Source organism: Panthera onca, chromosome C2 (genome assembly GCF_046562875.1).
Source record: "Panthera onca isolate mPanOnc1 chromosome C2, mPanOnc1 haplotype 2, whole genome shotgun sequence".
Taxonomy (NCBI): domain Eukaryota; kingdom Metazoa; phylum Chordata; class Mammalia; order Carnivora; family Felidae; genus Panthera; species Panthera onca.
In genome coordinates this window covers 115,104,636-115,120,499 of record NC_138347.1, presented here as the reverse complement: position 1 = coordinate 115,120,499, position 15,864 = coordinate 115,104,636, and the positions used below count along the sequence as shown (strand labels likewise).

General features: G+C 37.1%; 1 protein-coding gene across 4 annotated transcripts in view; it reads right to left on the bottom strand.

The window, feature by feature from the left end:
• The window catches only part of LOC132683211 (ceruloplasmin), a 96,400-nt gene that overhangs the window by 51,667 nt on the left and 28,869 nt on the right, over positions 1–15,864 (bottom strand). For all 4 annotated transcript variants that reach the window (XM_078432253.2, XM_078432252.2, XM_078432254.2 and 1 more), the window contains exons 10-12: positions 3,345–3,495; positions 1,826–2,038; positions 444–651 (exon numbers count right to left, since the gene is read on the bottom strand). In XM_078432253.2, the coding sequence (XP_078288379.1) occupies positions 444–651; positions 1,826–2,038; positions 3,345–3,495 (572 nt within the window). The remainder of the gene's footprint in view (positions 1–443; positions 652–1,825; positions 2,039–3,344; positions 3,496–15,864) is intronic.

The window sequence follows — 15,864 nt, the reverse complement described above, 5'->3', positions numbered from 1 at the left end:
AATAAATGAATGTAAAAAAAATCTTTTAAAGAATGTAAAATAACTGATTACTAGAGTGATAAGGAAATCTTTGAAGGAAAGATAAGATACGCAGCAAATGGCTGATAAGGAAAATAATATTTTAGCTTTGAATTTAGGCATTGATTTTTGTTTAAGTTTAAAAGTCAATAGCAAGATATGGGCACATGAATATGAAAAGACAATCCAACAGAAAAGAAAGTGAGATGAATGACTATAAAGAATCAAATAAGGTAGAGATTTTCCTGTGATAAAATTGCAAGAACAGAAATTAATGAGGAAAGGATCAGGGGAAGCATTTGGTTACTGCTCTGTTGTTATTTAATGCAACTATTTGTTTTTCTACAATTGAGTGTAATTCTTAATTCTCTGAAAGAGAAAACTAAAAAAAAGAAAAACTTAGGAATCAAAATCTGGAGAATTACTTTTGTTCTTGTAAGTGATGCAGCTCCTTTTCCCACTCCCTGCTTGGGGAATAATCCCACTCCACCTCCACTGCCGCGATGTAGTAGGTCCGCCGTCCCTGGGAGGACCATGGTTGCTCAGCCTGTTGCCTGCATGTGTTCACAGTGTATTTTTGCTTCATGCCTCCTGTATAGTGATCGGTTGTTAAGCACTCAACGTCAAATGTCCCTGAAATGGTATATAAGAGAGCATGTCACTCCTTTGTTCAGCACCTCTATGGCTCCTCAGCTCACCCAGAATCAACGCCAAAGTCCTCAATGTGGCCTCAGTTAGATGATCACATCACCTACCACTCACTCTGCTCTAGTCACAGAGGCCTCTTTGCTATTCTTAGAAGAAGTCAAGTATGTGCCTGCCTCAGGGCCTTTGTACTTGTACAAAGTGTACTTTGTACACTCCTCCCCCAATTATCCACATGGTCCATCTTCTCAATTCATTCAAGCTTCCCTTTAATTGTCAGAAAATGTTTACTCACCTTCCCCCATCAGTCAGCCCCTTTTTCTGCCCTATTTGCTCAAACCACTTAGTTTTATATACATATGTGTGTATATATGTGTGTGTGTGTGTGTGTATGTATATGTATATATATGTGTGTGTGTGTGTATGTGTGTGTATACACACACACATACACACACATATAAAATCGCTTGTTGTCTGTCTCCCTGCATTAGAATTTCCACTTCACAAGGACACTTTTACATCTTTTCTTCACTGTTGTATTTATACTTGTCTAATGAATAAAGAAAGAGGTGACATTGGACTTGTCTTATGTTATAATGGCATATAATGAACCAAATAAAGCCTGAAGCAAGTTAGTGTGTTTCACATTTTGGTTAAAGTGCTTTCTTTTTGTTTTTGTTTGTTTTGCTCACTCATAACCAGACCTGCAGGTATCTCTGAATTCGCATGGCTATAGTTCTAGTACAGGACACTCAACTGCAAACAACCAACAAGCCAACACGACATGTAGGCTACAGAGAGATGACAAAAAGTTTAACTGCAGAGCTGTTATGGAAGTCATTCCCTTTTTAGTCTGATTTTTCAGCCATCTTTAAAAGGATCATAACTTAAAAAGAGACATCTCGAGGATTCTACTGTGTGGAAGTGGGAGAAACCACAATCTACTCTTCATTTGTCACACCCCCACCCTCAACAAGCAGGAAATGGACCTGTCTGGCCCATACTTAGCTAATAGTGGCCCAGACATACTCTTCAAGGGAAGGAAGGGAACTTGGGAGGTTTAGAGAAGGAATGAGTTCATCACCCAACATAGGGTTGAAAACCAAAATGACTGACATGAATCGATTCCATAGAGACTTGTCTTGACTTTAAAGAAATTCACCTTGAGCATCAGGCTGCATGAAGAGTGTAAGACTTGTTTGAGGGAAGAGGTTTCCTGTGTCTCTTCTTTCTCCTTTTGACAGATATGTGTTTCCTGTAAAGTAAATCCCGTGTACATCAGCCTCATTTCCAGCGCTGAATAAGTACCACACGACTGACTTTTCTTTGCACATACTGAGACCAGGCTGATTCCCATACATGAATCCATTCATGGCTGTAAAATTTGGGAAATAATATTTGGAAAGTGGTTTATCTGATGTCCCACTACACGGTGATCTCCCAGATTTTCCAGAGCCAACTCTGTTTATTTAATTTTTGAAAGACCCATTCATGCCTGCCCACCTCTTTATGTGTCTGGAGTATCTCTGAGACTTCTTGTTAGATGCAGCACTCCCTGAGTAGTCCCTGGCTGGAAGGAGAAGAGCTGAACACAGAGTCCTTGAAGTTTTGCACTGCTCTTCCCCACTAACTACTTCTTAGTCCTCTCAAGAGTCATATGTGTGAGCTCTCAAATGTATGAATAATTACAGCCGTTCCTGGGCACGGTAGACTGAGAATGTGGTTGCTGCTCTAGGATGGAAAAGTCTCTGATTCAACTTGAATAACAGGGGAGAGTAAATGCAGGAGGTTTTCTCTCACTGCTATTACTAATAGATGATACTCTCAACTCCTCCAAAATGTAAAATTGCAAACTCAAAAGGAATATCTTAATGAGTATAGATAGTACTGACTCAAAAAAAAAAAAAAAAAAAAACCACCAGTATCAGTTTGTAACGCAACTTTACATTTGTTTCTTCTGACTACAGTGATTTTCACATGTAGTCCGTTAGCAGTGTGGGCATTCTGAATAATTAACTCACTATCTAAACCTCTAGAATTACACTGGGAGCTAAAAAGAAAATGTGATGCTAGGTTTCAATTAAATAAAAATTTCTGGAGGTTGCCCTGAGCATTAAAAAGATGGTTTTAACAATTTTGAAAAACTCCCAGGGAATTCTAATTTATAGTCATTGGTAAGAATCATTAAAGTTCATTTTCAAGAGAGGTTGTATCTTTCTTCATATTGAATAATAAAATGAGGCTGTCATTATGAAGCCACAGATGAGAAAAGCATCTAATCCAGTAGTTCTCAAGTTTAAGCAAATATCATAATGATGGGGAGGGTTTGTTAAATAGATTGCTGGCCCCACCCATAAAGTCTCTGTCAGTAGGTAGGAGTTGGGGCCCAAGAATTTGCATTTCTAACACGTCCGTGGGTGATGCTGAAGCTGCTGATCCAAGGGCTACATTTTAAGAACCATGCATCTAATTGATATATTTTGCAGGTTTCATTATTCTAAATTAAGCAAAATGAGGAATAACTGACTGATAACTTAAATATCAATATTACCCTCAGAGTTGTACATAATCATTTATTTAAAATTAACCAATGGGCAAAGCTATTAGCATTTTGGTTTAATTAAAAGCACTACATGGGCAGTACTGAAATAACTTAATATTGATGGATGATGTATACTTACAATGCATCTTATTAGATTCCTGAAAGTCTTCATCTTCCTTATCTACCAGGTGAGGTGCAGTTGTAAACATTCTAATATTATCATCTAGGAGTAAACTTTCATTCTCATCAAACACTGTGGGAAATAAATAGAACTCCTTGTCTACACCTTTCTGTAAATTGAAACAAGAACAAGGAAGTGAAAATAGGATAAGCGAAGCAGAGAGACTTGCATGTACACAATACTATTTCTACACAAATTCACTCAAGGAAGGATAAGAAGTTCCCATTCTTCTTTGTAGATGGGGCTCATGAAAGACTCCAGCTGACCACCAGAATTTTCATCAGCATCTATGCAGATTTTTGGTTCAACATGATGTAAGCCTCTCTCGGCACATAAGAGTTCTGACTCTTCCTGCCCATACCAGGTAGACACACCAAAAACAATTATTAAAATAGGGGGAATATGAGCCTGTGCCAGAAATTAGGGAAGTGCCATCCGCATACATGAAAACTTGAAGAATTTCTGTAAGGCAGAGCAGGGGAAGCAGGTAGAGGGAGGAACCGTCTGAAGTGAAGAAACAGAGTGCCAAATGAGCTGGAACAGGAATTCAATCTCAGTCATCTGGACAAACATTCTCACTTCCTTTCACCTTATCCCTGGTGAAAAATAAGCAAGCAGAAATGCTATCTGGTCTATGAAATGTTCCAATAGTTAAGAAGAAGGTAATTAGTCTAAGAAATCAAAGCATACAAGCCCCTGAAAACAGGATACTCCCTCAAAGAAGAGAAACTTTAGAGATTATTACATGTCTTTTTTCTGAGATAGTTTTTTTTTTCAGATAAAAAACATGATTATAAAATTTTTAAAATCCAACTAAAGCAGAGACCTGAAGGTTAGATCCTACAGAAAACTGAATCAATGATGGAGATAATGTTAAGAAAGCTCCCATGAATCAGAACAAAAAGATTCAAAGGTATACACAGTAATGATTTCAGAAAGAGAGACATTATAAAGGGGAAAACATAATGATAATAAACAATAGTAGAAATGTTTACCACCATAAAAGGAAAAGACTAGAATATTCAGATTCAAAATCTTCACTGAAAACAAGGCAAAAGCAGTTATAGAGATCTATGCTTTAAAATATTCTGGCAAAATTTTTGAATTTCAGGCATAGACAATTTCTACAGTAATTCATTTTAAAAGTGTTATCACAAACACTGGACGTCTCTAGTACAATAAATGTCAGAAGAAGATGGAGTAGCATTTATATTTTTGAGGGAAAAAGATTATGATATGAAAGTTCTATATTTGGCAAAGAACAACAAAAATACATTCTTGAGTCTTGGTTGAGCAACCAATCCTTGATTTTGCATAGGATTATGATGCCAGGGTCCTGGGATCTAGCTCTGCGTTGGGCTCCATGCTGAGCATGGAGTCTGCTTGAGATTTCTCTCTCTCTCTCTCTCTCTCTCTCTCTGTCTGTGTCTCCCCTGCTCTTTCTTACTAAAACAAAATTTAAAAAAATATTAAAAACACATTCTCAGATATGTAGGGATTCCAGATGAGGACTTCTATGATCACTTGAATTCTGATCTACAGAAAAAACTTCAGGGGCTCCTGGGGGGCTTAGTTGGTTAGGTGTCTGACTTCAGCTCAGGTCATGATCTCATGGTTCATGTGCTGACAGCTAAGAGCCTGGAGCCTGCTTCAGATTCTGTGTCTCCCTCTGTCTCTGCCCCTTTCCTGCTTGTGCTTTCTCTCTCTCTGTCTCTCAAAAATAAATAAACATTAAAAAAAGAAAAAGAAAAAGAAAAAACTTCAGTGAGAAGTTTACAGGTCATGTTTTCTGGTCATGACGAAACAAAACTAAAAAATACTAATAAAAGGACAAAAAGTTAACAAAATTAAAAAGATCATATTTGATCCAAATTACTCTTAGATAAAAGAGGAAGAAAAAATGAATTACTAAATATTTAGTAAGCAATGTCCATGAGAACAAGGCATAATGTATGGAATATAAATAAATACGCAAACTGAAAGTCTGAAATGCTTTTTAAGTAAAACCAAATAAAAATAAATGTTTATGAATATCTGAAAATTTTAGAGAAATAAAATGGGAAAAGAAAATAGGAATTAATAAAGGCAAAAGCAGAACTGTTTAATAAATTAGAGCACAAATTAAAATGGTTAAACCTAAAAATGTATTCTTTGAAAAGACTAATAAAACACACAAACCTCTGGCAAGTCTAATAAAAAAATTGGGAGACAACCCAAATATACCACATTAGTAATGAGAAAGGGCTATAACCATATATATGGGGGAAGGAAAAAAGATCATTACGTACAATAAATGTGATAAGTTGATTTAGAACAAGGTAACTGAATGGACCAATATCCGTGGGTCAAATAAAAATGTGATTAAAACATAAACAAACAAAAAAACAAAAAAGAAAATCCTAACTACTTCTTTTTAAAAGTCACATACTCGAAAAAATTTTACAGGAAATTTCTTTCAAATCTAAGGATCAGGTAATTCCTATTTATTTAAACAGTTGCAAAATACTAAAAACATGGAAATATTCCCAATTTATTTAATTAAGATAGTATAAACATGATATAATAACTAAAAAAGCAAACAAAATGCAAAATATTGTCACTTATCATTTAGGAGAGAAATTGAAAATAAATTACTACCAATTTACTACAGAAATATACTGAAAAAAAAATTTAAAAACCACAGTGCTCAATAATGTTTCTCCCAAGAAATGCAAGACTGGTTCAATATTAGGAAATCTTTAATGTAGTTGGTCAGGCTTATAGGTCAAAGGAGAAAAGATACATAATAATTTCAAAGAAATCTAAAAAAAATTTTAATAAAATTTGATATTTTGACCCTAGCTATTCCCTCTGCTTTCCCTCAGATCCTTGCAAGTCTATCTCCTTGAAATTTAGATCTCCTACCTCAAATATTACATCCACCTTATCTAAACTCAGATTCCTGTTCACTATCACATTACCCTAAATAGAAATTCCATGTTCATGGATAGGAAGACTCAACACTGCCAAGTTGCCAGTTCTTCCCAATTTGATCTATAGAGTCAATGCAATTCCAATAAAAATACCAGAAAATTATTTGTAGGTATCAACAAAGTGATTCTAAAGTTTATATGGAGAGGCAAAAGACCCAAAATAGCCAACACAATATTGAAGAATAAGAATGAAAGACTGACATTGTCCAACTTCAAAAATGTCTACAATACTATAGCAATCAAGACAGTGTGGCACTGGGGCACCTGGGTGGTTCAGTTGGTTAAGTGTCTGACTCTTGATTTTGGCTCAGGTCATGATCTCATGGTTCATGAGATCAAGCCTCAAATCAAGCCCCATGTTGAGCCTCACTTTATGCTATGCACTGACAGTGTAGATCTTGCTTGGGATTTCTCTCTCCTTCTCTCTCTTCCCCTCCCTGGCTTGCATATGCTCGCTCTCTCTCTCTCTCTCTCTCTCTCCCAAAACAAATAAATAAACATTTAAAAAAAAGACAGTGTGGCAATTGGCAAAAGAATAGAACAATAAATCAGACTAGAAGTAAACTCACAGTCAACTGATCTTTGACAAAAGAGCAAAGGCAATACAAACAAAGATAGTCTTTGGAACAAATGGTGATATAACAACTGGACATCTACATGCTACAAAATAAACCTAGACACAGACCTTATGCTCTTCACAAAAATGAACTCAAAATGGATCACAGACCTAAATATAAAAGGCAAAATCATAAAGCTCCTAGACAATAGCATGAGAGAAAATCTAGATGACCTTGGTTGTAACTTTTTAGATACAACACCAAAGGCACAATCTATAAAAGAAATAATTGATAAACTGGACTTCATTAAAATTATAATTTATGCTCTATAGAAGATAATTTCAATAGAATCAAGAAAACAAGCCACAGACTGGGAGATAATATTTGCAAAAGACACATCTGACAAAGAACTGTTATGAAAAATATCAAGGAACTTTTAAAACTTCAACATTAAGAAAACAAACAACCCAATTAACCAATAGGCAAAACACCTTAACAGACACCTCACCAAAGAAGATACACAGATGGAAAATAAGCATATGAAAAGATGCTCTACTTCACATATCATTAAGGAAATGCAAATTAAAACAACAATGGGATATCACCAATGGGATATCACCAATGGGATATCACCTATCAGAATGACCAAAATCTGGAACATTGGCAACACCAAATACTGGCAAATATGTGAAACAACAGGAACTTCCATTCATTTCCACCAGGAATACAAAATGGGATAGCCATTTTGGAAGACATTTTGTGATCTCTTATAAAACTAAATACACTTTTACCATATGATCCAGCAATTAGGCTCTTTGATATTTACCCAAAGAGGCTGAAAACTTATGTCTACACAAAAACCTGCACGTGAGTGTTTATGGCATCTTTGTGCAAAATTGCCAAAACTTGGAAGTAACCAAGATGTTCTTCAGTAGGTGAATGGATAAATAATCTGTGGTACATCCACACAGTGGAATATTATTTAGCACTAAAAAGAAATGAGCTATTAAGCCATGAAAAGACTTGGAGGAAACTAAAATGTCTTTTACCAAGTGAAAGAGGTCAATCTGAAAAACCATATACCGTATGATTCCAACTAAATAACATTCTGGAAAAAGGTAAAACTATAAAGACATTAAAAAGAACAGTGGTTACCAGGGGTTGGGATTGACATTAAGGGATAAATAGGTAGAACACATGGTTTTTAGGGCAGTGAAAATAGTCTACATGATATCGTAATGGTGGATACTTGTCATTATCCATTTGTCTACACTCATGGAATGTAAACACCAAGAGTGAACCCTAAAGTAAACTATGGACTTTGGATGATAACAATGTGTCAGTGTAGGTTCATCAATTGTAACACATGCACCGCTCTGTTGGAAATGTTGGTATTGGAGGAGGGTGTGGGGGATGGGTAGGGAATATGTGGGAAATCTCTGCACTATTATTACTTTTTATTTTATTTTATTTTATTTTATTTTATTTGAGAGAGAGAGAGAGAGAGAGAGAGAGAGAGTGTGTGTGTGTGTGTGTGTGTGTGAGCAGGGAAGAGAGGCAGAGGGAGAGAGAGAGAAAATCTTAAGTAGGCTGGGATCACGACCTGTGCCAAAATCAAGAGTAAGACCCTCAACTGACTGAGCCAACCAGATGCCCTTCTGTACTTTATTTTTAATTTTGCTATTAACCTTAAAGTGTTCTAAAAATTGATTTTAAAAGCAAGATGGCAGAATAGCATGAATGTTCTTTTTGCGTCTCTCACCCCTGAAATGTAGCCAGATCAATACTAAACCATCCTGCACACCTAGAAAACGGATTTGAGGATTAACACAACAATCTGCACAACCAGAACCACAGAACTCAGCAGGTATGCAGTGCAGAGAGGTGAACTGGGGGAGAAAGAAGCTGCAGAGGGCAGGGAGCTGTTTTTGCTTGCAGAGAAAGGACAGATGGGGGGAGAATATAAGAAAAGCACCCCCCCTCCAAAAGCAGCTTGAGAGAAAGTGGAAATGTGAAAACATCTTCAGGGACTGAACTAAAAAGGGAGAAAGGAGATAGCAGAGGGTTTAAATTCCATTAAGACTCTATACACAAGGGGAGCACAGAGTCTGAAACTCTGAAGCTTGATACCTGGTGGATCTCTGGTGGGAAGGGCAAATCTCCAGAAGCAGAGTGAGGTCTTTGGGGTCCTCAGGCCACATGGGAGGGGGGGGGAGAGGGTGGTTCCGTTGCTGGGAGAACATTTGGTAGAGACTGTGTGACCTCCTCACAGGCAAAGGGCTCAGAGGACCCCTGAGAACAACCACATTCACTGGTGTTGGAACAAGGATGTTAAGGGGGAAGCATGGCACCAGATATGTGTTATGATTTTCCATAATATCTGAAATACTGCTGCTACAAGATTGCAGAAACGTTTTCTGGGGTGGGCTGGTACCTAGCCACACGCAGTCTAGGCATCAGCAGCAGCAGCAAGGTCTGGGAACATTCCTGGGTGTGGGCAGGCATCCAGCCACCGCTCAGTGAGACCCTCCCCCAGAGGGTCTGAGTGGGTCAAAGCCACAGTCCCTCAGAAGTGAGGGGTTGGAAAAGACAGCCCCAAATGATATAAAACTTAGGAGGGAGTTGCTGCCTGGCAGCATAACGACTTGGTCACAAATAAGTGTAGACGCAGGGAGTAGATGGAAGAAGCAGAAGACAAAGGAGGGGTGCTTGACTGCAAGTCAGTGAGAGCACAAAGTTCTGATACTAGAGACTGGGTACATGGGTGACACCATTTTTACTGCTCCTGCGCATGTGTATACACGCCTACACTAACCACAACAATCCACCCCAGTAGGCTAAGCAGCGCCATCTAGTGGAAAATGGAGCCATTACACTAAACCCCGCCCAACTGGGCCAACAGCTCTTTTGACAAACACAAGTCTCTCCACCTGCTTAGAGTATAAAGTGTTTCCTGGCTTGACTTCTATGTTCCCATAGAATGTAATTTACATCCCCCAGATGTAATTTCAATTGTATTTCATTCTGCTCACTGGTCCTTTTATTCAATAATTTTTTTCTTTTTCTTTTCTTTTCTTATTCTTGAATACAGAAGGAAAAATTTTTTTATTTTCCATTGTTATTAAAATTTGTTTAATTTTTTTCTACTATATTTTTTACTTTTTGTAAATTTTTAAAATTCAATTTACTTTCAACATTTCATTTTATTCTATTTTATTGTATTCATTTTTCAAATTTTCAAATGTTTTCCTTTTTTTCTTCTTTCCTTTTTTCCCTCTAATCTATCAAGCTTCTTTCAACAACCAGATCAAAACACACATAGGATGTAGCATAATTTATTTGATTTGCGTTGTTTTTAATTTTTAATTTTAGTATTTTTAACTTTATTAATTTATTTTCTTCCTTCAAAATGAGGAAATGAAGGAATTCACCCCAAAATAAACAACAGGAAGAAATGACAGCCAGGGACTTAACCAATACAGATACAAGAAAGATGTCTGAACCAGAATTTAGAATCATGATAATATGAATACTAGCTGGGGTTGAAAATAGATTAGAGTCCCTTTCTGCAGAGATAAAAGAAGTAAAAGCTAGTCAGGATGAAATACAAAATGCTATAACTGACCTGCAATCTCAAATGGATGCTACAGTGGCAAGAACTGATGAAGCAGGCAGGGAATCAGTGATACAGGGGACAAACTTATGGAGAATAATGAGGCAGAAAAAAAGATGGAGACTAAGGCAAAAGAGCACAAAATAATAATTAGAGAACTCAGTGACTCATTAAAAAGAAATAACATCAGAATCAGAGGGGTACCAGAAGATGAAGAGAGACAAAAAGGGGTAGAAATTTCATGTGAGCAAATCATAGCAGAAAACTTTCCTAACCTGGGGAAAGACAAAGACATCAAAATCCAGGAAGCACAGAGGACTTCCCTAAGATACAACAAAAACGACCATCAGCAGGCATATCATAGTCACATTCACAAAAGACTCAGGCATGGAAAGAATGATGAAAGTAGCAAGGGAAAAAAAGTCCTTAACCTACAAGGGAAGGCAGATCAGGTTTGCAGCAGGACTATCCACGGAAACTTGGCAGGGCAGAAAGGAATGGCAGAATATATTCAATCTACTGAACCAGAAAAATATGCAGCCAAGAATTCTTTCTCCAGCAAGGCTGTCATTCCAAATAGAAGGAGAGATTAAAAGTTTCCCAGACAAATAAAACTTAAAGGAGTTCATGACCACTAAACTAGCCCTGCAAGAAATTATAAGGGGGACTCTCTGAGGGGACAAAAGACAAAACAAAACAAAAACAAAACAAAACAAACCCCCCCCCCAAAAAAAAACCTGAAAAGACCGAAAGCAACAAAGACTACAAAGGACCAGAGAACACCACCAGAAACTCCAACTCTACAAGAAACATAATGGCAATAAATTCATATCTTCAGTACTCACTCTAAATGTCAATGATCTAAATGCTCCAGTCAAAAGACATAGGGTAACAGAATGGACAAGAAAACAAGATCCATCTATATGCTGTTTACAAGAGACCCATTTTAGACCTAAAGTCACCTTCATATTGAAAATAAGGGGATGGAAAACCATCTATCATGCTAATGGTCGACAAAAGAAAGCTGGAGTAGCCATATTTTATCAGACAATCTAGACTTTAAAATAAAGACTGTAACAAGAGATGAAGAAGGGCATTATATAATAGTTAAGGGGTCTATCCACCAAGAAGACCTAACAATTGTAAACATTTATGCTCCAAATGTGGCACACCCAAATACATACATCAATTAATCACAAACATGAAGAAACTCACTGATACCATATGATAATAATACCATAATAGTAGGGGACTTCAACATCCCATGTACAACACTGAACAGACCATCTAAACAGAAAATCAACAAGGAAACAATGGCTTTGAATGACACACTGGACCAGATGGACTGAACAGATATATTCGGAACATTTCATCCTAAAGCAGCAGAATACACATTCTTCTCCAGTGCACATGGAACATTCTCCAGAATAGATCACATACTGGGACACAAATCAGCCCTCAACAGGTACAAAAAGATGAAGATCATACTGTGCATATTTTCAGACCACAATGCTATGAAACTCGAAATCAACCACAAGAAAAAATTTGGAAAGGTAACAAATAGTTGGAGACTAAGGAACATCCTACTAAAGAATGAATGGGCTAACCAAGAAGTTAATGAGGAACTAAAAAGTACATGGAAGCCAATGAAAATGATAACACCACAGCCCAAACCTCTGAGATGCAGCAAAGGCAGTCATAAGAGGGAAGTATATAGCAACCCAGGGCTTCCTAAAGAAGGAAGAAAGGTCTCAGATATACAACCTAACCTTACACCCTAAAGAGCTGGAAAAAGAACAGAAAATAAAGCCCTAAACCAGAAGAAGGCAAGAAATAATAAAGATTAGAGCCGAAATCAATGCTATTGAAACCAAAAATACAGAACAGATCAATGAAATCAGGAGCTGGTTATTTGAAAGAATTAACAAAATTGACAAACTCCTACCCAGTTTGATCAAAAAGAAAAAGGAAAGGACCCAAATAAATAAAATCAAGAATGAGAGAGGAGAGATCACAACCAACACTGTAGAAATACATACAATAATAAGAGAATATTATGAGCAATTATATGCCAATAAAATGGGCAATCTGGAATAAATGAACAAATTCCTAGAAACATATAAACTTCCAAAACTGAAACAGGAAAAAATAGAAAATTTGAACAAACCCATAACCAGGAAAGAAATTTAATTAGTAATCAAAAATCTCACAAAAAACAAGAGTCCAGGGCCAGATGGCTTTCCAGGGGAATTCCAGCAAGCATTTATTTATTTATTTATTTATTTACTTAAAAAAAATTTTTTTTAAACATTTATTTATTTTTGAGACAGAGAGAGACAGAGCATGAGCAGGGGAGGGGCAGAGAGAGAGGGAGACACAGAATCTGAAACAGGCTCCAGGCTCTGAGCGGTCAGCACAGAGCCCGACGCAGGGCTAGAACTCACAGACAGCGAGATCATGACCTGAGCCGAAGTCGGACGCTTAACCGACCGAGCCACCCAGGCGCCCCTCCAGCAAGCATTTAAAGAAGACTTAACACCTATTCTTTTGAAGCTGTTCCAAAAAACAGAAATGGAAGGAAAACTTCCAAAGTCTTTCTATGAAGCCAGCATTACCTTGATTCCAAAACCAGATAAAGACCCCACTAAAAAGGAGAACTACATGTCACAAAAACAGACACTCAGATCAATGGAACAGCATAGAGAACCCAGAAAAGGATCCACAAACATATGGCTAACTAATCTTTGACAAAGCAGGAAAGAATATCTAATGGAATAAAGACAGTCTCTTTAGCAAATGGTGTTGGGAAAACTGGACAACGACATGTAGAAAAATAAACCTGGACCACTTTCTTACACCAGACACAAAAATAAACTCAAAATAGATGAAAGACCTAAAGGTAAGACAGGAAGCCATCAAAATCCTCAAAGAGAAAGCAAGCAAACACCTCTCTGATCTCGGCTGCAGCAACTTCTTAGCATGTCTCCAGAGGCAAGGGAAACAAAAGCAAAATGAACTACTGGGACCTCATCAAAATAAAAAGCTTCTGCACAGCAAAGGAAACAATCAGCAAAACTAAAAGGCAACCGACGGAATGGGAGAAGATATGTGCAAATGACATATCAGAAAACAGGTTAGTATCTAAAATCTGTAAAGAACTTCTCAAACTCAACACCCAAAAACAAATAATCCAGTGAAGAAATGGGCAAAGGATATGAATAGACACTTCTCCCAAGAAGACATCCAGATGGCTACCAGACCCATGAAAAAATGTTCAACATCACTCTTCATCAGGGAAATACAAATCAAAACCACAATGAGATATCACCTCACACCTAATGTCAGAACGGCTAATATTAACAACTCAGGCAACAACAGATGTTGGTGAGGATGCAGAGAAAGAGGATCTCTTTTGCCCTGCTGGTGGGAATGAAAACTGGGGCAGCCACTCTGGAAAACAGTATGGATGTTCCTCAAAAAATTAAAACTAGAACTACCCTACGACCCAGCAATTGCACTACTAGGTATTTAACTAAGGGATACAGGTATGCTGTTTTGAAAGGGCACACGCACCCCAATGTTTATAGCAGCACTATCAACAATAGCTAAAGTATGGAAAGAGCCCAAATGTCCATCAATGTATATGTATGTATATGTATATATATGTATGTGTATAGATAGATAGATAGATAGATAGATACAGTGGAGTATTACTCGGCAATCAAAAAGAATGAAATCTTGCCATTTGCAACTACGTGGATAGAACTAGCGGGTATTATGCTAAGCAAAATTAGTCAGAGAAAAACAAATATCATATGACTTCACTCATATGAGGACTTTAAGACACATAACAGATGAACACAAGGGAAGGCAAGCAAAAATAATATAAAAACATGGAGGGGGACAAAACATAAAAGACTCTTAAAAACAGAGAACAGGGGCGCCTGGGTGGCTCAGTCGGTTGAGCGCCGACTTCGGCTCAGGTCACGATCTCGCGGTCCGTGAGTTCGAGCCCCGCATCGGGCCCCTGTGCTGACAGCTCAGAGCCCGGAGCCTGTTTCAGATTCTGTGTCTCCCTCTCTCTGACCCTCCCCCATTCATGCTCTGTCTCTCTCTGTCTCAAAAATAAATAAACGTTAAAAAAAAAAAAAAAAAAAAAAAAAAAAAAACAGAGAACAGAGCGTTACTGGAAGGGTTGTGGAAGGTGGGATAGGCTAAATGGGTAAGGGAAATTAAGGAATCTAGTCCTGAAATCATTGTTGCACTATATGCTAACTAACTTGGATGTAAATTACACAATAAATAAATTTTAAAAAAAGAAAAAAATGTTCTAAAAGATAAAGCTGACAAAAGAATAATGGAAAACAAATGGTTTCCATTATGGTTTATTAACCATAAGGTAAAAACCATAAAGCTAAAACCATAAAGCCAAAAAATAAGAGGTAAGGGAATAGATGAGAGGGGAGAAAGGATAGGCTAGACTTTGTTGAATATGCATCTTTTTGTAGATCTGATGTTGGAACCAGGTGAATATGTTACATAATTATAAAATAATATTGTAATTATTATTCCTAAAAGACAATTCCTAAAAGAAATAGAAGTAAAATAAATTAAATAAACCTGTGTATCTGGTGGGTGGCAAAACTATGCAGAGAAGAACTATTTCAAGCAACTTTAACTCTGTCATTTGACTGAATATTTCCAAAGGGATCTATTCGAAGGACAAAAAAGGGCAGCAAACAAATCTTAAATTGTTTTCAGTAATTATATTGTTGGTTCTGGTATTGTAACTGTGATTCTGAGGCTGTGGTAGGTATATTGTGCGAAGAATTGAGTGAATATTTATCTTGGTATCATTGAGAACTAAGATTTTTCGGTGCAGCTAAAGGGAGATACACATGTAAGATTAATAAGGTTAAGTGAAAAAAAAAAACACACAAAAAGAATCTTTAGACCTGAATTTGAATAAAAAGTATTAGTATAAACTCATGATGAATTTTATCTTAAACTTTCCCCCCAGTTCTGCCCATTGAAAAGGCCTTTAGAAACAATGATTAGGCCAATGGAAATTAGCACCCATAAGTGTTCAGATTATGGTTCAAAAAATAATTTCTTACCCAAAGAACTAGGGCTTTTTGGGAGAAATGGCTGATCCCAGGTCTGGCTCAGAAAATGTGCAATATGAACCTTAAATAGCCTTTTATACTAGAAATCAAGGAAGCTGCAAAGACTATGAAGTTCATGTAAAAATCAAGGAGTCAACCTGAACAAATCCCCTCAGGAGCAAAAAATAGGATACTTTGGGCATCAGTAGGGATAATGGCAATGAATTCAAA